The sequence below is a fragment of the Psammomys obesus genome, unplaced genomic scaffold (genome assembly GCF_907164565.1).
Source record: "Psammomys obesus unplaced genomic scaffold, mPsaObe1.curated_primary_1811, whole genome shotgun sequence".
Taxonomy (NCBI): domain Eukaryota; kingdom Metazoa; phylum Chordata; class Mammalia; order Rodentia; family Muridae; genus Psammomys; species Psammomys obesus.
Genome location: NW_026590663.1, coordinates 9,238,742 through 9,262,267, shown reverse-complemented (window position 1 = coordinate 9,262,267; position 23,526 = coordinate 9,238,742). Strand labels below are relative to the sequence as shown.

The 23,526-nt window shown below is 45.5% G+C and overlaps 1 protein-coding gene across 1 annotated transcript; it reads left to right on the top strand.

Annotated features, from left to right (window-relative positions):
• The first annotated feature begins 134 nt into the window (after nt 1-134).
• Tmem209 (transmembrane protein 209) lies at nt 135-23,172 on the top strand. The gene is made up of 15 exons (XM_055608156.1): nt 135-196; nt 941-1,077; nt 1,232-1,290; nt 2,593-2,724; nt 3,502-3,743; nt 6,018-6,219; nt 8,364-8,539; nt 9,886-9,957; nt 11,571-11,667; nt 13,091-13,216; nt 15,447-15,544; nt 17,436-17,550; nt 17,636-17,733; nt 19,566-19,639; nt 22,644-23,172. Exons 1-15 carry the CDS (start codon nt 194-196, stop codon nt 22,696-22,698), a joined length of 1,686 nt encoding a protein of 561 aa, XP_055464131.1. The 5' UTR covers nt 135-193; the 3' UTR covers nt 22,699-23,172.
• Nucleotides 23,173-23,526: the final 354 nt, after the last annotated feature.

Below are 23,526 nucleotides of genomic sequence, written 5' to 3'. Positions count from 1 at the left end.
CAGAGCCGAGGGCGTTGCCCTGGCAACGCTCACTGCCCTGGTCCCTCTGCCGCAGCCCCCCCCCCTTCTCGCGAGAAGAGCCGGCCCTGGGCTTCCGGTAACTGTGGCCGGCCTCGCCCGCCGGAGGCTGCGGCTTGGTTCCGCGCGTGCGCAGTAGGGTGTGGCGCGGGTCCTTGGCTTCCGGCTGAGCGGCATGGTGCGTTTTGGGGGTGGTCTCTGTGCTTCCTGGACGTGGGGTCCACGCGGCCCCCCGGAGCTCCAACCCTGAACTAGCGCCTGGGGTTCAGCCAGGGGAGGCTGTGGCGGGGAGCCCTGCCACTCGTGCTGCAAGGGGACGAGGTAGCCAGGGAGGGAGTTCCAGCGTGGGCTGGATGGCGGGAAGGTTGCCAGCCTGCCCGGCAGCTGCCGTGTCCGCCACTGCACAGCCGGGCCCCCCGAGACAGAGCACAGCCCTCGTGTCCCAAGACTGAGTGCACGTGTTTCCTCCCCTTCACGACGGGCCCGGCCCACCTCAAAGTAAAGCTTTAGGGCTTCATCACTCAAAGGGCTTCCTGCCTCTGTCAGCCCAAGGTCAAGGTCTGACACAGTAATGACAAAAAATGGTCCCCGGTGTCTCTTCACGTAGACCTAGCAACGCACCCACTCGAGTCCGACCAAACGGGAACTCTTTATAGACGTCTAACAAGCTAGTACACTATGAAACCAAGACATTTTCCTGGAACTGTTAACTTCTCCGAAGCAACCAGCCAGCCCCTACCAAAGAAGAGATCCCCAAGACTCTAATACTGGCTTGTGTGGTTTGAGGGAGGAGGTGTGCGGTCCCGCTGGGAGAATTTAAGGAAGAGGGAAGGTCTGTGGGGTTGCTGCTTTACGACGTACACCCGCGATTGCTTAGTTTCTTTAATTCCGGGCTGTTTCGATTTTTGTTTATTTTGAATAGATGCAAGGAGAAGTAAGCCCCAGTGCCTCCCTTATTGACAGAACTATCAAGATGAGAAAAGAAACAGAAACTAGGAAAGTGGTGTTGGCCTGGGGACTCCTAAATGTATCCATGGCTGGAATGATATATACCGAAATGTAAGTCCGTCGGCCCCACAGTGAAATGTTAAGCCACCGTTGGCTGGTTCTATGGCTTTTTATATTTGTTCTGGTTTTCCGTGTTTGATTGATTGGCTTGTGGTGGAGGTGGGGGTGTTTTTAAAAAACTGAAAAGCCTTTCTAATCTTTTCAGGACTGGGAAGTTAATCAGCACATATTACAATGTGACATACTGGCCCCTCTGGTATATTGGTAAGTAATTAATTGGCACTGTAATTTGCATTCACTACAAATGAAAAATTGCTTATAGGCATAATTCAGCTTAGTATTCATTCTTTCATTCAGAGAAATGATGACTACTACCTATTCTGTTTCTCAAAACCATGACTACAGTAGAGAAGGAATAATGTTCTTTTATGGAAAGAACATTCTAGTAGGAGGCTGAGTCAGGAGGATTACTTCCAGTTTGAGGCCAGCCTGGGTTAAATTGCAGAATCCTGTCTCCAAAAATAAAAAATAAAAAGCCAGTCGTGGCAATAAACATCTGGTTCCAGTACCTGGGAAGTGGGAAGGAGAATCAGAGGCGGAGGAAAGCAGGTGAGACCTTGTCTCTAAAGAAGTAAACAAAGCTAACAAACAATAGAGTTTGGCCTTAGGAGCCCTAGAAAGGAAAATGCAGCATGGTGGGTGATGAGCTCTCTTGCCAGTCTTGAATCACCTTCTCCTCTTGTTCACCTTCATGGTCAGATGAGATTAATTCTTGGGCTGTAGAATCCTACTGTGCACATTGAAATCTATCATGGAGCGCCCAGTGGTGGCTCACAGCTCTGCACTCTGGAGGCAGAGGCAGACAGGCCTCTGAGTTTAAGGCCAGCCTGGTCTACAGAGGGAGTTCCAGGACAGCCAGGGCCACATAGAGAAGCCCTTCCTTGGGAAGGGGTGTGTGTGTGTGTCATGGAGAAATAGGTAACTCAGGTTAAGAGCACACACATACTGCTTTTGCAGAGGACCAGGCTTGGCCCCTAATACCCACACACTGACGCTCAGCCACCTCCAGGTACAAGGATCCATACATGTGCACACAGGGCATGCAGGCAAAGCACTCAGGCACACCCAAGCCTATTGGTGGGTGTGACAGGTGGATAAGGAAGGGATTTAGGAACTTCAGGCACAAATTAGAATCATGGCTCACTAGCAAACTGGGACTCCTAAAACTCACTTGGCTGCTTACTAAAAGTGAAGTTGTTTCTTGTACAGTTGTAAGAACTAGAAATAGTTTAACTAGTTTTTAAATGTTTGATGTTAATTTGCTAAAATTATGAAGGGATTTTTTTCCCCACCTGGTTGCTGGAATTTATTTTATTTAAAATACTAAGTTGGAGCTGGAGAGGTGGCTTACCAGGTCAGGGCTACCAGGCATGGTGACCCGAGTTTAATCCCCAAAACCAGTCATGATGGAAGGAGAGAACCAACTCACACAAGTTGACCTCTGACCTCCACATGTTCCCACAATAAATAAAGAGAATATTTTTAGTAATAATTTGTTTTTTCTAGAACTTGCCCTCGCCTCGCTCTTCAGTCTTAATGCCTTGTTTGATTTTTGGAGATACTTCAAATACACTGTGGCACCAACAAGCCTGGTTGTGAGCCCTGGACAGCAAGCCCTGTTAGGGCTGAAGACAGCTGGTAAGGGGATGGGGGGCACGAAACACACAGCACATAAAGCTGGTTTGTAAGAACTTGTTGAGTGATTATCATTGCTTTTTCTGTAGATGAGTAGAACAGCAAATTCTGGTGGAAACCTATTTTACTGTTTTGAACAGTGTCGAAATGGGAAACAACTGATTAGTTGTAATGTGTAATAATGCTTCATGTAATTTCATAGCCAGATGTTCTTTTCTCCTGGTGGGGGTGGAGGGGGGAATTGGGTACCTTAATTATTTTGTTTTCGTTTTTTTCAAGACAGGGTTTCTCTGTGTATTCCTGGCTATCCTGGGCTCTCTTTGTAGACAAGGCTGGCCTCAGACTCACAAAGATCTGCCTGCCTCTGCCTCTTGAGTGCTGGGATCACAGGCTTGCGCCATCCCAGCCAGCTTCTTATTTTTAAAACTTATCTGTATTCTTAAAATCTATCTAGTCTTAAAATCTTTCTTTCCTTCCTTCTTTCTTTTCTTCCCTCTTTCCTTCTTTCTTTTTTACATGGCCCTGGCTGTCCTGGAACTCAGTATGTATACCAGCCTGGCCTCAAATTCAGATTCACCTCTGCCTTCCAAGTGCTAGGATTAAAAGCTTGTCCCACCACCCAGCCCTTAAATCTGCTTTAATAATATTATAATCAAGATGCTGAGGCAGGAAGAGCTTAAGGTCAAGGAAAGGCTGAAATGCATAGCAAGACCTAGTTTTCAATCTTTGTTTTGATTTAAATATATATTGTGTGTAATGTATTTTTTTTTCCCCTTCTAGTTGTGCAGACCACACCTCCTCGTGATCTGGCCGCCACCCAGATTCCTCCATCTCCACCTTCCCCTTCAATTCAAGGTCAGAGTGTGTTAAGTTACAGCCCGTCTCGCTCACCCAGTGCCAGTCCCAAGTTTGCCACCAGCTGTATGACTGGGTACAGCCCTCAGCTACAAGGCCTGTCTTCGGGGGGCAGTGGCTCTTACAGCCCTGGTGTGACCTACTCACCCGTCAGCACTTACAATAAGGTAATGACCTTTTTGTGTGGCTGGTAAAACTACTTTAGAATTGGGATTTGCACTAAAATCACCCACTGAGTCCAGATTTTGCATTCAGTTGGTGAGGACACTGAGGGACAGTGGGTTGTCTGAATTACCCATTGAGAGCCAGAGCAGAGACCAAGCTTCTTGTCACTCAGTCAGAAGTTCTCTAAACACCTCTCTCCCCCCCCCCCCCCCCCCCCCCCCCCCCCCCCCCCCCCCCCCCCCCCCCCCCCCCCATCCTCAAGACACAGCTTCTGTGTGTAGCCCTGTCCGGAACTCCTTCTGTAGACCAGGCTGAGCTTAGATCCGCCTGCCTCCGCCTCCAAGTAGTGCTGGGGTCACAGGCGTGCACTGCCACGCCCACTTTAGACAACATCTTAACATGATGTTAACATTTTTGAAGGTAGTGAAGCATGGCGATCATAAGCTAGTTTCAGCAACCTTGAATAATTGGAAACTGGCTTCTATGCCTATTTTCCCTTTTTAAGCTTTTTCTTGTAAAGGCTTCCCTTTTTCCTGTAGAGTTTAAACACTTTCTATCGTGCCAGATCCCTCTTAGCTAGAGGCAGGGATGCTTGAGGGCTTTGGTTTTAGGGTGTGGATACTTGCTGTGTCTTAGGTAGAAATATTTTAAATTCCTTAGTAATGTCAGTGCTGCTCTAATTTTTAGGGCCCATTAGTAAAATTTGTAGGCTGAAATTTAAATTCTGGCCACATAGTGGTGGCGCATGCCTTTAATCCCAGCACTCCAGAGACAGAGGCAGGCGGATCTCTGTGAGTTCAAGGCCAGCCTGGTCTACAAAGCTAGTCCCAGGACAGCCAGAGCTACAGAGAAACCCTGTCTCAAAAAATTAACAAAAAAGAAAGAAAAAGGGACTTTAAACTCTGTAAGACCCAAGAAAGGCAAGAAAGAGAAGCAGGCTACCAGGAGCTCTTACCGTCCTAACTTCTCTAGCTACTGGGTGAAGGAGGGTTGCCTAGAAGAGAGCAGCCATCGGTCCCTGACTTTTTACACACACAGTGTCGGAAGTGAAAGTCTGTGCTGTTATTTACCCAATATTAAGGGCTCCCTTTTTTTGGGGGGGGGGGTGTTTGAGACAGGGCTTTTCTGTGTAGGTCTGTGTAACTCACCCTGTAGACCAGGCTGGCCTGGAACTAAGATCTCCACCTGCCTCTGCCCCCCAGAGTGCTGGGTTACAGGTGTGCACCACCGCACCTGGTTCCTCTGTTTTGACTGTTGTTTGTTTTACCAATCTGATGACTTGCGTGTGACCAACACTCCTGCGTTGCTGCGTCACATGCAGACAGGCACGCCCACAAACGACAGGCACAGAGCACCCCATAAATGTAATGGGAATAAATACTTGAGGTCATCAACAGTTCAAACACTGCTGTTCATAACATTAGTCAGAGCAGCCAGAAATGGAAAATCTAAACATATGAATAAGAGAATGAAAAATTATTTTTAAAAACTTTTTAAAGAGCTATTTCTTTATTATTTATACAGCATTCTGCCTGCTCACCAGAAGAGAGCACCAGATCTCACTATAGATGGTTGTGAGCCATGATGTGGTTGCTGGGAATTGAACTCAGGACCTTTGGAAGAACAGCCAGTGTTCTTAACTTCTGAGCCATCTCCAGCTATAATTTTTTTTTTTTTTTTTTTTTTTTTTTTTTTTTTAATATTATCAGTCTCCATGTGTTTCCCAGTCTGGCCTTGCACTCCTGTCTCAGCACAACTGGGCTTGCGGGCTATATTACAGCTTTTACTTTTTTTTTGAGATCCAGGCGGCTGTGTGGCTCAGGCGAGCATCAAGCTCCTGGCAGCTCAGGATGGTGGACCTGCCCTACTTGCACTCTTCCCTCCATCTCCCAACACTGGAATTGCCTGCATCCGCGGGAGGTTCTGACACGTGCTCAGCCTGCCAGGCCTGTGTCTTCAGACGGCAAGCGCCTCGCCTACTAAGCCACCCTGCTGGCCTCTGTTGAGATGTACATTTTTAAAACTGCTGTTTCGATACAGTAGAGTCTCGTGTGGCCAGGCTGGTCTTGACCTCAGTCCTCTTGCCCCACCTTCTGAGTGCCAGAATTTCAGAGATAGCTTACATGCGTTACTTTTAAAAATTAAAAATATGAGAGGGAATGCGGGAGTGGGATACAGAGTTAATAAAATGTAACTAATAAAAAAGAAAGAAAGAAAAAAATTAAAAATATTAGCATTTCAACGGAAAGTGAAATCCGTTCTCTGCTTTGGTGTAGTTGGCAAGCTTTGGCATGCCCCACTCTTCCCCGTACCCCACCACCGTTGGCCCCGTGGAGAGCAGTGGCTTGAGAGCTCGGTACCGCTCTTCACCCACGGTCTATAGCTCACCTACGGACAAAGAGGACTACATGACAGACCTGAGGACGCTGGACACTTTCCTCAGGAGTGAGGAGGAGAAGCAGCAGAGAGTGAAGCTGGGTATGCGCACTTCCTTTACACCTGATGATCCTCAGACTCAGTAGATTAACTGCTAAACTCAGGAGATAAAATGTAGCTGACCTGAGCAATGCTGAGTTTCTGTGCTGTAAATTTAAGAGCCCTTTCATAGAAGCTACGTTGTTCCCAAATTGTGTCTGCACATGTTTTGAAGCAGTGTGGAGCAAGCTTATTCCAGTGATAACTGTCTGGAAGACAGATGTGAGCTGGGTTGGGAAAAGCATTATTGCCCCTAAAAGTGCTACTGGTTTTGGGAGGGGGATTTTTTTTTCCTAACATTTTAAAGTTTGTCTCTTAATAATTCCTTAAAGCCTATAGTTTACCTAGGGAAACAGTGTTAGCAAGTCTTAATCTATTTGAGGTAGATTTGATTATTACAAAGTCAATTATTTGAAACCAAATTAGGTTATTGAACTGAGTAATGATTTCCCCCCAGGAAACTTGCACAGAAAGCACATTAGGTGCAAAAGCGTGGCCACGGTGAAGAAGCCAAGTTATTGCAGCACGCCTCTTTGTGTCGCTTGAAATCTCTCTAGGGGATTTTAATTTAATTCTGCCTGCAAGTGCTGCGGTGTCAGAGAAACAGATCAATATTGTCTTGTTACTGTCTTCTGTTTTGAAATTTGGAGGGATTTGAAGTGTGCTGACAGTTACGGAGTAGCACAGAGACCAGCTGGTACATGTCTTACGATTTTCAGATAGTTTCTATTTCTTTCTCTTTCCTTTCACAGTTAGGATTGTTATCGGTGTTTGTAAGTGTGATTGCTGTTGCTTTTCATAGTCAAGCCTGACAAGACCCAGTTACCTCCATTTCCTCTTAAGTTAATTGTGCTGCCCTTAGAGAGCTCACCTGTGTCTGTTAATGTTTGGACTTCGCTTCTCTCTCCATGGAAAAGGCTGTGTGGTCTAGGCTTGCTTAGGGCTGTGGCCACTTTTGAATAAATGATCCTGGTCCATTGAAAAGAACATGGACTCTGACTTCTGCCTCTCTTTCTCTTTGCCTAGTTCTATACATTTAACCACCCTGTTGTGTTCGTGGGCTTTAGGTAATTTAAATATTCTGCGTAAATTAATATATATATATATATATATATATATATATATATATTTTTTTTTTTTGCAAATCTGTTCTCAGGCTATGTAAATAGCCTGTTATAAATTTTAATGCTGCTTTTAACAATAGTTTAAAATTATTTTCAAAACTATTGCTGTGTTCTCATGGGTATTTTTTAATCTTTGTGTTTCTGAGATGGAATCATGCTACCAAACTCAGGGTGGTTGGAATTCATTATGTTACCTCGGCGATCTTCAAACTGACTCAGTTTCGTGAGGGCTAGGGTTACAAAGCCTGTCTGTATGGGGACGCTCTTTCTTTTTTTAATATAATTTATTTTTATTTGATGTGCATTGGTGTTTTGCCTGCATGTCACTGCATGAGGGTGTCAGATTTTGGAGTTATAGACAGTTGCTGGGAATTGAGCCAGGGTCCTCTGATAAATAGTCAGTGCTCTTAACCACTGAGGCACTGGTGGAAATGGGCTCCCAAATGTCAGTGTCTTATGTTTCCACAAATAGTTTTAATCAACACAGGAGTTACCGGGTACCATGTAAAACAGAATTTGTATAGCCTTTTGTAAAGCCTTCAGAAAGGCTTTGTAACGGAACTCCATTCAGAGGAGCTTCGAACTTTTGTTTCTCCCTGGATTAGTGAAAGTCTTAATAAAACAAGCTTAATTTTACAACAAAAATAGACACATTTTCAACCATTCATAATTCTTGGGCCTCTTAAGTTGATATAGTTTATGTACTGCTCAGGAAATGTTCCTATTAATTTTCAGCACAAGGAACCAGTGATCTCCAAAGAGCAGACAATGCCGGCAGCCAGCAGGGTGCTTCAAGGGGATTCAGGGGACCGCACAGTGAGGGGGCTTGTCTTCCATTTCCTTGAGTACAGTTGGGGGAGGGGACTCGTCTTCTGCTTCCTTGAGTGCAGTTGAGGGAGGGGGCTTGTCTTCTGATTCTTGAGTATTGTCAGGGTTGCCTAGTTCCCAGACAGTCAGTGTCTCTGATTTACTGCTACATAAGAAGTTTCTATGAGGACTAAAGCTGTTTCAATTCAATTGCAGGGAGCCCAGATTCCACCTCTCCTTCCACCAGCCCCACCTTCTGGAATTACAGTCGTTCTGTGGGGGATTATGCACAAACCTTAAAGAAATTTCAATATCAGCTTGCATGTAGGTCTCAGGCCCCGTGTGCTAACAAAGATGAAGCTGATCTCAGTTCTAAGCAAGCAGCAGAAGAGGTAAAGGAAAAGGAAAAATGATTCACTATATTAAAACTTTTAGATTGCTAGAAAGTACTTTATCTCTAGAAACATTTCGGTTGGAGGTTGGTCTCGTGCCTGTTACTGGCCCTCAAGATCTGGTTACAGCCATCCTTGCTGTAAACCTAAGACATACCTGATTGGTTGACTGAACAGCCTATACCTGGGCAGGGCAGGACCGCGTAGACATGACTAAGGTTCCTGGGCTTCCAGGACAAGAGAATCATGGGAAACAGTCAGAATGAGAGGAAGAAGGGGGAATGCCACGAGGGGTTAGGGTAGAGAAGAAACCTCGTGGCCTGGGAGGAAGGATTCAAATAATGGGGTGGAAAGGCTCAGATGAAGAATGTAAGCAAGTACCATAGAGATTCTGTATGCAAGGTAGACCAAATGAGGAAGATTAAGGCAGATGGCATTGGATGGGGGCTGGGAGGTGGATGCTGAGGATATTGAGACATCGTAGGTGAAAAATCTGCCTGGCCCAAGGTAAGTAAGGCAATTATAAATCTAACAGGTATTTCTGTCATTATTTATGATAGTGGGTTAGATAATACCCCCACAATAATCTTAAGGCTGATAATAAACATTATATAGTCCAACACTCATTTTTTGTATTCACTACACTTTTCTTCCTGCAAGTTTTTGACTGGTTAGAAGCATTTGGCACTCATCAATGGAATAGCTTTTATTGTTGATTTTCTTGGTGGGGGGAGGTTTCAAGACAGGGTTTCTCTGTGTAGCCTTGGCTGTCCTGGACTCTCTTTGTAGACCAGCCTGGCCTCGAACTTACAGAGATCCACCTGCGTCAGCTTCTCTGAATGCTGGTATTACAGGCATGCACCACCATGTCGGGCTGTTAAAATCTTTATATATAGTTGACTATGCATGAAATTTTATACATAGTTGACTAAAATGTCCTGCCTAAAGTACCTCTCTGTGATCATTAGAAAAAGGCTCTCGAAGGCTGGGTATGTGACTCAGTAACAGAGTACCTACTTCTGAAGTGTGCAGAGCTGCTGTGGTAGGCGCCTAGCACCGCACCGAAATACAAACTAATACTCAATCTCAAGTATCTAGTCTCCTCATCCTGTGCCAGACTGTTACTTTTAAAATGAATACATTTGGTAGTCTGTACTTCATTTGATATCAGATATGGGATTTTATATTTTTATTTGGCACTTGAAAGTAAAACACACACAAAGCCTACCAACATAATTTTGAAGATATATTTGTACATGAACAGCAACCATAAGTTAGTAATAAGAAAATTACTAAGTACTAATTAAATGAATATTAGTGTTTCTGAGGGGTCTTTTTTTAAACAGGTGTGGGCAAGAGTGACCATGAATAGACAGCTTCTTGATCACATGGACTCGTGGACCGCCAGGTTTAGAAATGTAAGTCCTGGGCCAGAGGGGTGGCTCTTCAGAGGACCCGGCTCAACCCTCAGCAACTGTACGCTGACTCACGCCCACTTCTGACTCTAGTTTGAGGAGCTCTGATGCTCTCTTTTCCCTCCATGGGGACCAGACTCACAGGCATACATACCAGCAGAGGTACATACACACACATAAAGGAACAGTGTATGTTTAAGTATGTTTCCAATTTTATTTCCCAAAAAGATTTTTCTGTCAGTCTACTATATCCTTAGAATGTGGGGAGACAAGAAGATGGCCCACAGAAAGCACCTGTGTGTTTGACACTTTATCACCTAGAAAAGAATCCTCTTCCACACAGAGATGGTAGGTTCTCGGCTTCTCAGCGCTGGTTCTTCTCCCATTCTTCACAGTGCCTGTGAGTGCCAGGTTCTGTGACAGCTTGGCTCTGTCCTCCATGGCTAAGAAGTCTGTTTCATTATTATACTTTACATAAGGTATCAAGAAGAAGCATAACCAGCCAGGTAGAGTGGCACATGCCTATAATATATCCTGAGAAGCCTGCGGCAAGAGTCTAAGAGCTGTATAAGAGCTACAACCCGGGACATTATTTTAAGAAAAAAGAAGATAAAGTAGATACAGTATTTTGAGTTCAGTGCCCTCCTTCTCGGTCAGAATTTCTAGGAGTGAGGCTGTCTCTTTTAAGCAGGCAGGTAGCTGGCAGGTTGTTTGCATGCAACAACGTTAGAAGCACGAGTAAGTGACAGGGTGTCCCTTGCAACTGCACATTGTCACACTTCATTTACGAGCAAGTTTGAAATGCGAGCATTTAAAACAGAAAGGCTTGGATAGTGGTGCTCACCTGTAATCCATCTCTTGAGTTCTGAGTTCAAGGCCAGCCCGGTCTACAGAGCAAGGTCTAGAGCAGCCAAGGCTACGCAGAGAAGCCCTATCTCAAAAAAACCGATATAAGACTTGTCATACATGTTAACTCTGATGGGCTTTCGAGGGCTGAGGAAAGGGTCGGTGGCTGTGGGCAGGTATGCTTTTGCAGAGGACGAGTCTGGTTCCCAGAACCACCCGGGTCAGGCAGCTCAGGGTCACCTGTAAGTGCAGCACAGGGAACTCGAGTGTCAGGCTGTGCACGCACACACATGCACACACCACTAGATTAAATCAAAAAGGAAAAAAGGCTTTTAATTTTCTAAGTTTTCTAATTGAGACTTCTTATAAGGAATTGTGGGTTCGTATTTTATCTGAACCATTTTTTCGTCCTTTCAAGTTAAACAAGCTTAGGAACAGACGTAGTAGTCAAAGTCACTGCAGGCACAGAACAGCAATACATGCAAACCCATGCAAACTCTTCTCACCCCAAAGTCAGTTTGATACAGTTCTTAAAGGTATACTGTAATATTTACAAACTGGTTTTAATTAAATCTGTCTGCAAAGAAAACGCATCCATGACTTAGGAATGCACCTTTTCTCAGCATTGTGCTGCTGCTTGCTTCCTCCTCACTGTTTTAGGACCTGTTGATCAAGTGTAAGACACAAAATTACCTGAGAGAAAAAGGGGGAAATGGTTTGGGAAATACTTTAGAATGGCAACTACAGAGCTCTTCTTCATCCCTTCCTAGTGGATCAACGAGACAATATTAGTGCCTCTTGTGCAAGAGATTGAGTCTGTGAGCACGCAGATGAGGCGCATGGGCTGTCCAGAGCTGCAGATAGGAGGTATGTGAGGCGGGCCCTGCACACTCATGCTTGGTGGGTGAGTTAAGGGGAAACGTGTCGTCACGAGCCGTTGAACAGTGTTGGAGTCCTCAGGCGAAGAAGAAATGTTTGTAATTGTTCTTAAGTCTCAGCCGTGTACTTAGCTTTATTTTTATGCTCAACTAATCTCAAAGTGCATCTTGTGTGTTTCATCAGTTGACTGGCACTTGGATTATTTCCTATAAATAGGTGGCTACTAATAAGGTTTTTAATGCACGTTCCCTTCAAAAAGCTAATGCTGGTTCATGCTGTTGCTTCTACACCTCGGGAAACTCCCTCTAATACAGGTGCTGCCTGTGTGCCGAGGCTTGTCTTTTTCCTCTTAATTTTTCTTGCATGACTGTCTTTCATAACCTGAAAGAAATTACTATAATAAATCTACTTATCCTGGCATAATGGGCAATTTGTTTTGTTTTCTTTGTTTGTTTTTCCAGACAGGGTTTCTCTGTGTAGCCTTGGCTGTCCTAGACTCAGTTTGTAGACCAGACTGGCCTCGAACTCAGAGAGCCGCCCGCCGCTGCCTCCCTGAGTGCTGGGGTTGTAGTGCGCACTACTGCACCCAGCTGGACGCCTTTTCTTTTAAAGAGGTGTGTGTGTGTGTGCAAGAGAGAGAGCCCAGCTGCCCTAATGAAATGACGTGAATTATACCCTGGGTCGGACAGCTCAGTGATCAAGATCACACGGCACGCTGGCGGGGGCCAGAGTTCAGTTCCCAGCCCTCACCCCACGTGTGAATCCAGGTCCGGGAGAACTGTCACCTGGTCTCCAGGGCCCCCCCCCCCCCCCCCCCCAACACAAATGGTTAAAATAACCAAAAACCGCAGGACTGGAAAGAGGGCCTGGCAGTGGGAAGCACTGGCTGAGCTTGCCGATGATCTGGGCTCAGCGCCCGGCACCTGCGCAACAGCTCACACTGAAACCAGAGGGTCTGCAGGTACCAGGGATAGATAGATGCGGTGCCCAGATGTACGTGCGGGCAGAGTATCCATCTACCCAAAAACACATCTTTAAATTCCAGATAAATCTTGTAAAAAATTCCTTCTTGCTTTCCTTTATTCAGCAAACCCCGAGTGTCTACACCAAGTGGGTATGCTTGGCAGCGCTGTGGTAGAGTGCCATGGGCAGTGAGTAGAGCCTGCCTCTGGCTGCTGAGCTTCCTCTCCAGTAGATGACATGCACTGCCAAGGTGGGAAGAGAGACTTCCTGGCAGGACAGAGAACGGGGTAGGGACAGTTGTGCTGGAGTGTTGTTAAAGAAGACATCGCCCACTTGTGGAAAACCCTCACGGCAGTGAGGAGCCAGCTATTTGAAAACAGGCGAGGGGAAACTTTGAAGTCCGTCGAGAGTTTGTGATGAGTAATTTGTGTTCTTTGTGTTGTAACAGAGGCGAGCGTCACCAGCCTGAAACAAGCCGCCCTGGTCAAAGCCCCTCTCATTCCGACGCTGAATGCAATCGTGCAGTATTTAGACCTAACACCGAATCAGGAGTACTTGTTTGAAAGAATCAAAGGTAACTTGATTTGAAGAGGGAAAATGAAAGCTCTTTTGCAACATTAAAATTTTTTAAATGAACGATAACAAGGAAACCATATTTTGAAAAAAGTAATTATGGTCTTATTTTTATAAGAATATATTTAAGTATGGGTTAATTAAGGCTTATACTTGAACAACTTTTCGGTCGTCTATTTGACACACTAAGAACTGTCAAAAGACTATCCTTGAAGATTTTAGTTATTTTATTCTGTGTAAGAAATTCAGATAGTTCAATAGGCCAGACTCATTTTCTCCTCCAAACTACCAAGAACTGGGCGCCACCTTGATATTGTAGTTTCTGTTTAGTTTGTGGTTTCTGTCACATGCTTAGCATTTGGGAGAGCCGTGATGTGGGGAGATGACCTGGAATCAGGACGGTGAACCTCAGGAGCCAGCGCATACGCTCTCTTCATTATACCTCTCTACTTAGAGAACAGTTTATGAAATTAGAGTTATTTTTCATTTGGACGGACTGCAAAATGTTTATTTGTGAAAGCAAGTTTTTAAAATGGTCTTTCAGGATTCAGACTTTTCATCCATTTTAACTGGAATGTATTAAAGCCTGTGTTACCCCACACTTGGATTCAGGTTGAGGAAAAAAGCGTGCTTTCGTAACTGTCGGAACTTGTCACAGGAGGATTTCAGGCAGACAGTGCTCTGGATGGAACTTAGTGATAGAGCGCTTGCCTGGAGTTCCTGTTGGTGCCCTCCCAGCCTCCCAGCCAACATCACCAAGTAGCTCAGAAACTTTCCTCTGTGCTCCAGCTTCTGCCCGGGCAGTCAGTACCTTGGCTGCTTTTTCATCTGTGTCCGTGCAGGTCCTGTGCGTGGTCGTCAGAGGCAAGCCATTGGTCAACCTCCTTCCGTGGGCAGGGTCTCGGCTGTCAGTTCAGTTCATCTGCAATGTTTTCTTTCTGAGACAGGGTTTCACTGTGTGGCCTGGCTGTCCTGGACTCGCTCTGTAGACCAGGTTGACCTCAAACTCACATTGATCGGCCTGTGCCAACCGTACCTAGCTCGGCTGATTATGTGTTTTTGTTGTTGTTTTTAAATTACTTATTTAATTTACATGCACTGGTGTTTTGCCTGCATTTATCTCAGATCCTAGAGGGTGTCAGATCTTGGAGTTACAGACAGCTGTGAGCTGCCATGTGGGTGCTGGCAATGGAACCTGGGTCCTCTGGAAGAGCAGCCAGTGCCCTTAACTGCTGAGCCACCTCTCCAGCCCCTGGCTTATGTGTTCTTACTGTGTCCATGAAACACAGAGCTCTCTGTGTTGCCACGCTGTTAGCACACACTGAGCACAGTCAGCAGACATACCTCCTGTTTGTAACACTTCGCTTAGTGACCAGGTCTTCAGTCAGTTTAAATGGCCTCCCGTCTCATGAGATACATGCTCCTGTTTACACACTGTTTGACCGAGGAGTCACATGCTATCATGTGTTATGATAACTTACTCTGTTAAAAAACAACTTAAGAATTAAGTTGTAGTTTTCCTGTTCATCCTTTTTCTTTATATGTGGGAGAGAGAGAAAGAGAGAGTTTTAAGAAAGGTGTTCTCTATAGCTCTGGGTATCTTGTAATTCATTCTGTAGACCAGTCTGGCCTCGAACTCACAGTGATCCGATTCGCCTGCCCTGGCTCCCAAGTGCTAGAATTAAAGGTGTGTGTATCACTGCCCTGCCTCTTTTCTTTTTTTATCTTTGCCAGGTATTTGTTCAAAGAGCTATTTGTTGTCTTACAGAGTTGGGTTTTCTGAGTGTACTCATGGTATAGTTTATACAGCCTCTGTTCTCTGTATTTTATACATCAGGTTCACAGTTTTAGTAGTGTTGGCTTTGTTGTGTGTAAATTGAAAACGATGTATACGAGGTGTCAGAATACAAAGTAGTGAATGTTCATTTAGAGCGAGCACAGACGTTTCACCACGTTGGCTCCCCGAGTGAGTGTACATTTCTTGAATTACACTGTAGACACTATTACTTCTCAGCCTGTGTTTTGCTGAGAAGAACACGCTTTATGAACATACAATGCAGTTCTCACACGTTAAGGATTTGGTTGATTGAAGATCCAGGGTACCAGTCTTATCCTTATTTTGGTGTTGTCTGTTTCTTTGTAGCAATGCTTAACTTTTGTATGTTATGTTTCTTTCTTGTTTTGTTTATTCCTTTGTCTTGGGTGTTTTAATTGTTACTTTTGTTGCACAGAGCTTTCTCAGGGGGGCTGTATGAGCTCCTTCCGGTGGAACAGAGGTGGCGACTTCAAAGGCCGCAAGTGGGACACAGACCTGCCCACCGACTCTGCTGTAAGGCTTAGCTGCTTCTAGCCTGAGGCATTTGTTACTGTGTTTACAAGGTTTCATTTTCCCATTAGAGACAATAGAAAAGGTGGGCTCGGGAGTCTTGCCTAGCCCCTGCAAAGACGTGTTTCCCTCAGTGCTCGGAAGTTCCTTCAGAGGTAGGACCACCCTATGCCAGTTGATTTGTCCCACTCCCCCTTTGCTTTTGTCATACTGAAGTATTTGTTCTTTTTTTAATTGAATTTTTATTTTTTATAAAATTACATTTTATTTACTTTGTATCCCCGCTGTAGCCCCCTCCCTCGCTCCCTCCCAATCCTACCCTCCCTCCCTCATCTCCTCCCATTCCCCTCTCTAAGTCCACTGATAGGGGAGGTCCTCCTTTTCCCTCTGACCCTAGCCTACCAGGTCTCATCAGGACTGGCTGCATTGCCTTCCTCTGTGGCCTGGCCAGGCTGCTCCCCCTGGGGGTGAGGGGATGTCAAAGAGCCAGCCAGCCACTGAGTTCATGTTAGAGACAGCACCTGTTCCCCTTACTAGGGTACCTACTTGAAGACTGAGCTGCCATGGGTATTTCTTCATTAGTCTGCACCATCTAACTATTCTATATTGGACCAAAAAGACTGATAAAATGATGGTGGGAAAGAAGTTGTTTTCCGGTGTTAAATAATGTAGCAAAGAATAATATAACATGCTGGGCTGTGGTTTGCCTTTAATCCCAGCACTCAGGAGGCAGAAGTAGGTTAAGCTCTGAGATTGAAGCCAGGACAGCCAGGGCTACATAGAGAAACCCTGTATCAGAAGGAAAAAAAAATTATGACACATTCTTTCTTGTGTGGGATTACTACTTTAGGAAAGATTGCTACCATCATAACTTAACAAATCAAATAGCATTAAAGTTTATCTTTTTGAAAATTGTGGGGTTTGTGTGTGTGTGTGTTAACTACATGAAAATTAATAAGGCACCAGGTCAGATGTAGGCCTCTAATCCCATCTACTCAGAAAGCTGAGGCAGAGGATTGCAAGTTCAGGGCTTGCTTGAACTGCTACAGAGTGAGATCAAGGCCAGCCTGAATAACTTAGTGAGACCTTATCAAAATGTGTATAGATCTGACAGAGCATTTGCCTAGTGTGTGTGAGACTGGTACAGTCTTGGAATGCACACACACGAGGGTCGGGGAGGAGTGTCTGCTTTTCCTGGATTGCAATAAAAAAGCAAAAATGAAGATGAAATAAGTTTGGTATCTAAATCACCCCACTCTGTGCCACTCCCACTTCCCCATGTTGGAGCTATAATTCTTTTAAAAAGTTTTTTTTTTTTTTTTTTTAAGATTTACTTATTTATTATGTATACAGTGTTCTGCCTGCACACCAGATCTTATAGATGGTTGGGAGCCACCATGTGCTTGCTGGGAATTGAACTCAGGACCTTTGGAAGAGCAGCCAGTGCTCTTAACCTCTGAGCCATCTCTCCAGCCCCTAATGCTTTAAAATTTAAAAGAGAAAACTTTCCATTAAAAGATCAAGTTGATATGAAAGCAATATTTTTCAATTTTGAGTGATTTTTTTTTTTTTTTTTTTTTTTTGAGTCAGGGTTTCTCTCTGTGGCCTTGGCTGTCTTGTAACTCACTCTGCAGACCAGGCTGGCCTTGAACTCAGAAATCCTCCTGCCTCTGCCTCTCCAGTGCTGGGGCATGTGCTGCGTGCACTGAGCTACCCCAAGCCCTGGACTGGATCTTTTGAAATGGAGGCTTAGCCTTGCTTCATCAGCACACTGAACTCTGTTGTGATTAAGTGATTTCTTATCTTTATAAGAAGTGGTTTTGATGAGTGCGGGTCTGCAGTGTAGGCTGGCTGCCAGGTTGCCATGGTAACGTGGGAACTGTTGCACTTTCAGATCATCATGCATGTGCTCTGCACCTACCTGGACTCCAGACTACCCCCACACCCCAAGTACCCTGACGGGAAGACATTCACCTCCCAGCACTTCCTCCAGACGCCGAACAAGCCAGGTGCTGAGTCCTATAAGGACACATCAGTTGTCACCCGAAATCCTGGGATGGCTTAGCCGTTTGACGTGTCTCCTCCTCTTTACAGATATCACGAATGAAAATGTGTTTTGTATTTATCAGAGTGCTGTCAACCCTCCGCACTACGAGCTGATCTATCAGCGCCATGTGTACAATCTTCCGAAGGTATCTCTTTGCTCTCACTTCCGGGCTTGCACCCAGGATGCAAGCCAAACAAGTGCCCTGCCATGGAGCCACACCCGAGCCCTAAAGAGCCCGCCGTTAGGGAAGGTCAGGGTGCCACACTGACAGCGTGAAGTGACTCCGTTCATTTGTTTTTGAGGCCACGTAACCTAGGCTGGCCTAAACTTTCCGTAATCCTCCGACACTGGCCTCTCAAGTGCTGGGACACCTGTGCGCGATCCCACGCCTGCGTGGAGTCACGTTTGTGGGCTTTACCCTGGGAGCTCCCAGGGTCTGTGCTCCCTGTACCGGGAGTTGGTAGTGGTGGGTTTGGAAAGGAAGGAAAGCATCCATTGAGAAGCTGCCATGGTTGACGTTCCCTCCGGTCGCCTTGTGGAAGGCTGTACTCGGGCTCTGTTCTGTCTGAGACAGGGCCTCTAGCTGTGGCGGCTGTAGACCAGGCCTGTTCACAGAGCTCCTCCTCTGCCTCCTGGGTGAGGGGTTAAAGTTGTGCGCACGCACACATGTTCTTTCTGTAAGGTTCAAATCTTGTGTTTATACAGCCTTATACTCGCTTTTAATAACTAACTTTAAAACATCATTTTTTTTATCTTTAAAAAACCTGTAAAAGTATTAGTGGCCATAAGAATCCTTCTAGCATAATTTATCCAACCTTATTCTCCTTTTGAACACTTGGGATGACCTAGCTTTTCCGTGGCAAGCACTGTTGAATGTCCATCTTTATACATACAGGGATCATTTCTTCAACCCAAATTTCTAAAAATTGAATTCCAAGCCACATAGTATTTTAAGGCTGTTAGAGAATATCAACAAATGACCTTCTGTAAAAGTCACCCTGCATGTCCGTGCAGGCATTTTATTCTTGGTTGCAAAAGGGTTTATTGGTGATTTTTGCAATTCTTTTATCAGAATCTTTACTGAGGAGTTTTATACTGACTCCAGTTTCTTTCTGTTGGGTTCTGGTTTTGGGGGCGGGGCGGCACACGACACAAGGCCTGATCATGTAGCCCGGCAGGCTTCAGGTGCTCAGTCCTGCCTCAGTTTCCCGAGTTCTAGGATTACAGGCAGGCTCCTCCATGCATAGCTGCTGACTGTAATTACACAGAGTTTCCCATCAATCACATCCCCAGCAGAGACAGTAATTTCTCTTTTGAGCCATTGGGGTTCCTGTGGCTACCCATGACAATTCTTTGTTCTAGTATGAAAGAAAAATACTGTCTTATAACAGCTGATATGTCTGACGTCAAATACGGTTGACCTATCGATAGAGGGACAGCCCAACATACATCATAGTTGCATTTCAGAGCCAGCAGGCGTTGCCTAGCTGCCTGTTACAAAGAAAACTGGTTCCTGTGTCCTCGTGTTCTTCATATACTAAGGCACACTGTGGTGTGGTTTGAGGAGATGCTGCGGGCCGAGTCCTAACCCTGTTATCGTGCCCTTTGGCATGCTTTATGAGTTCTGACATACCCGCCAGCGCCGGAAAAGCTCTTCCCGGCATCACTGGCGTGGTTTGAGCGTTTCTGCCTTTAGGGCTGCCCCTCCAGTGTAGGTTAGAGGCTTCTCTGTCTGCTCCCCTTTCACATTCCTCAGGTCCTCTGCCTCCTGCTCCACAGTCCGCTCCGTGCCCCATGAATTCTTTCTGTTGTATTCCCTCGTTAGCAAAGTGTAGATGTTGGGTATTAAATGAATAAAAGTTTTGATTTGCAAGATTCTGAGCGGGTAGGTCCAAACCGATAAGCCCTGCATTTGCTTCCGTGACTGAGCCTTTCGTTTAAATCTTGCTGTCTGTTTTGTCTTTGTCTTGACCCTAGGGCAGAAATAACATGTTTCATACATTGCTGATGTTCCTTTACATCATAAAGACCAAGGAGTCAGGAATGCTTGGGTAGGTACTTGTGATCTTAAAGCTAAGGACTTTATTTGGTTACAGTTTTCTTCCTGTGTTAAGATTCTGCAGAAGGCAGCACATATGCTGAAAGACTTCTGGACAGGATTCTAGACCAGTTTGCACCACTAATGGCAGAAGCGCCATTTCCCTGTTGGTAAAGTCAGTTGAACGCCCTGGAGTTGGCTTTACACTATGTCCCCCGGAGGGACATCTCTGAGATGGTAAAATCAGGCTCTTGCCACTTGAAACTAGAAAAGCAGAAACTTGAGTGCTTTTCAAGCCATTCCGTTTTAGACATAGCATTCCACAGAGTCATTATACTTCCAGAGGGCCTAGTCTGTACCCTTTCCAAGACAGTGACAGCTGGGATGAAAAATAGTCTGTTGAGCTGTTTCTGAATTCAGTGAGGAAGTTCACATCATGTACAGGTTCAAGACTGCTGTACTGTCATGTTGGTGCTTTAGTGCTTCAGATACTGCTTGAAATGAGTGGACCGTTCCCGAGGTTGAGAGAATCTGGTAATTTATGATTTGGGAGTCTGAAAACCTAGCTGCTGGGGTCCAGCTGTCATAACAAGGACCCGAAACTAATGAAATGTCAAGGGAAGTGCCTGGTGCGGGAACATCTTTGCTGGTTCCACTCTGCCGGGCATGCCTCTGAAAAGGACTGTGTCTGGATGCGCTGTTGATGGTTTGGAGATAGATGTGTTCCACACTGTGTCCCAGCACAGGACAGGCACATGTACCACCACATGCTTAGAGCATGACTTGTTTGAACTGAGATGCTCTAACGGACAAAGTGAGCAGCAGATTAACCAGAAGGAACGGTGCCTGCTGGCGTGTGCGGTCACTGTTCACAGACTGGGTGCTGTTGGGTTGTCTCCTGAAACAGGGAGGCCCTGTGTGCCGCCATAATTCTGTAGCTCCTGAGGAAAGCTCTGTTTTATATTACATGGAGAAGGCTAAAGCAGACTCGAGACACATTCGTAAACAGAAATGTGTATTTGCGTGAGGAGAGCACAGACTCCAGGGTGTGGAGGTCAGAGCACAACTGGCAGGGGTCTGTTCGCTCCTGCCACGTGGGGCATGAGGAAGAAGATGCAGGCCAGCAGGCCCTTTCCTGCCAGCCACCTCACCAGGCCTTTGTCTGCTTGTTCCAGCGTATTTTTTTAATTAAAAGATTAAGATCATTTTTTAAAGTATCTAAACTAAGAAGCCTTTTCCTTAGTCTTCAATTGCAGAAATACTGCATGCTTGGTACAGAAATATTTAAGTGGCATAGCAGAGCACACTAGTGAAGGAACATACCTTCCTGCTCAACCTGTCTGTTCGCCTCCAGCCGGGTGCCCGGCAGCAGGTTTTCAGTACCGGCCTGCTCGGAGGAATGAGCTTCCGGTGTTTGTCTTCTTACAAATGAATCGCGGCAGACCTACTGTTCTTGGAGCTGGCTTTTCATTGTATGGTGTCTGGGGTGCTGTTTAAGTCCTAGTAAGGTTCAGAACAGGTGAGTACATACATACATAAAATGGACTACGAAATTTGTGTGAGGTGCATTATCAATCTACAGATCGCTGTTGGAAGTGGAGAAGGCGCAGCAGTTAGAACACTGGATGCCTTTGTAGAGCCGCGGGTGTGAATCCCAGCGCCCCCCATGGAGGGTTAGTTAGCCCTGTCTAACTCTAGCTCCAGGGGAGCCAACCCCTGTTCTGGCTTCCACAGGCATAGTACATGTACGTACATTTACCACAACAGTCAAACACAGAAATTTTAAATTAAAAAAAAATTTTTTTTTTAATCTTTGATTTGTAATTTCAGTGTTTCTAAAAGGCTGGGGTGTTTTCTATGGGTTTTTTGTTGGTTTGGGTTGGGTTTTGTTGGGTTGGGTTTTGGTTTTTGGAGACAGGGTTTCTCTGTGTAACCCTGATTGTCCAGGAGCTCACTCTGTAGACCAGACAAACAAACAAAAACCTGTCATCCTATCACTTAAGAGTATAAATCACTTAAACAAAGCGTAGGGCTAAAGCTGATGACTAAAATGAACAGTGAGAGCCTTTTGTTTTGGAGCCACACCTCCTAGCTCCAGCTGACCAGAAGCCCTGTCTCCTCCCTGTCTGCCAGCATAGCCACACCGTGTGGAGTGTGTTTGTCTCTGTCGTGTGCAGCATGGCATCGTTTAAGATGAATGACGCACAGAAACCGTTGTCAGGGTGTGGAAGGATTGGGCCGGTGACCTTGTTGGAGGTTGTGTGTCACTGAGGGCTGGTTCCAAGGCTGCCTTCTTATACGCTGCCTTGGTCGTGGTATCTTCTGTTGGTGTTATTATTGTTGTTGTTATTATCATCTTCTTGAGACAGGGTTTTTCTGTCCTGGAACGCACTCTGGAGACCAGACTGGCCTCGAACTCACAGAAACGCCCTTGCCTCCACTGGGTTAAAGGCCACCACACACCGCATTAGTCAGGGTATCTTACCAGAGCAATAGAAAAGGAAGAAAGACTATTACCAAGAAATCCTGAATATTCAGTACATTTCTAATTCAAGTCAAGGCCGAACATCTCCATAGTCTCTTTTTAAAAATTAATTGATGTCAAGTGGTAGTGGCATACATTTTTAATTCCAGCACTCGGAAGGCAGAGGCAGGTGGATGTCTTGAGTTCAAGGCCAGCCTGGTCTACAATGAGTTCTGGGGTACACAGAGAAACCCTGTCTTGAAAAACAAAAACAATTACTAGAATGTTCTGTTAGCTCTCTCTACTTGGTGTAGCTCTTCAAATCTACTGAATAATTTTTCGGACCCCATAAACATATTTATTGTACAGATGGGTTCTGAGCACAGTTACAGGAGTAGACGCTGAAACTCCTGCTGAGCCGTGTGACGGCAGCCCTGCTGAGCCCGCCTCGCTGTCGGCGGGTGAGCAGGTGCCCTGCTGCTGGTTTGTTAGAAGCAGGCCGTAGACACTTGGGCGCGCAGTTCGACTTACGCTGTTTTCTCTTTCCTCGTAGGAGGGTTAATCTTGGGCTGTCTGGTGTGAATATCTTATGGATTTTTGGAGAATAGCCCTTCGCTGAATTCTAAACATTTGGACTTTGTCAGAAGTTGAAGCTCAGCATCCCTCGGAAGCACTCCTCTAAAATAAGATGCCGGTTTTGCAGACTTGGTAGATTTAACGGCAACGAGCTGTTGGGGTGCTTCTCACGGTTCTACCCTGGAAACAGTGATTACATTGGATGGCTCCAAAACTACAGCCCTGGGGTGGAGGCAGTGCGGTGCCCTGCACAGAGAGGACTCCTCTGTGACCCCAGTGAGAACAGCACTCCATCCACACCGTCAAGCTGCTTTCAGTGTTGGCCACTAGGGTAAGCGCTCAACGAGCCTTGCTAGTCCTCTCTTGTATCTGTATTTCCCCAGTGTTCTACAAATCAGCCTGAAGCTGAGAGGAAATTAATTTCTCAGTGATGTAGTAATTAATCCTGCTGAGCATCTCCCCAACCCCCTGTTGGTTTTTTTAACATTAAAAGAGATTTGATAATATTGGCATCTTGAAAGGTCAATGCTTGCATTACATTTAGCTGATAAAATTAAACTTTTGGGTTTTAGTTAAATGTCTGTGGACATTAAGAAAACTGTTCACTTTCATTAGCATAGTGTGCGCGCGCTGGGGTCTCATGTCATCAGTGGGCATTCTCCCGCCCCCTTTCTGAGCCTCACGATAGCCTGTCCGTGTCTAGTTTTTAGGTCAAGTAGAGTGTTGGCGCTCCATCTTCTCTCCCTGTAAGTACATGAAGTAGTTACTAGTCACATTGTTTTGGTGGGGATTGTTTTCAAGACAGTGTCTCTGTGGAGACCAGGCTGGCCTCGAGTTCACAGAGATCCTCCTGCTTCTGC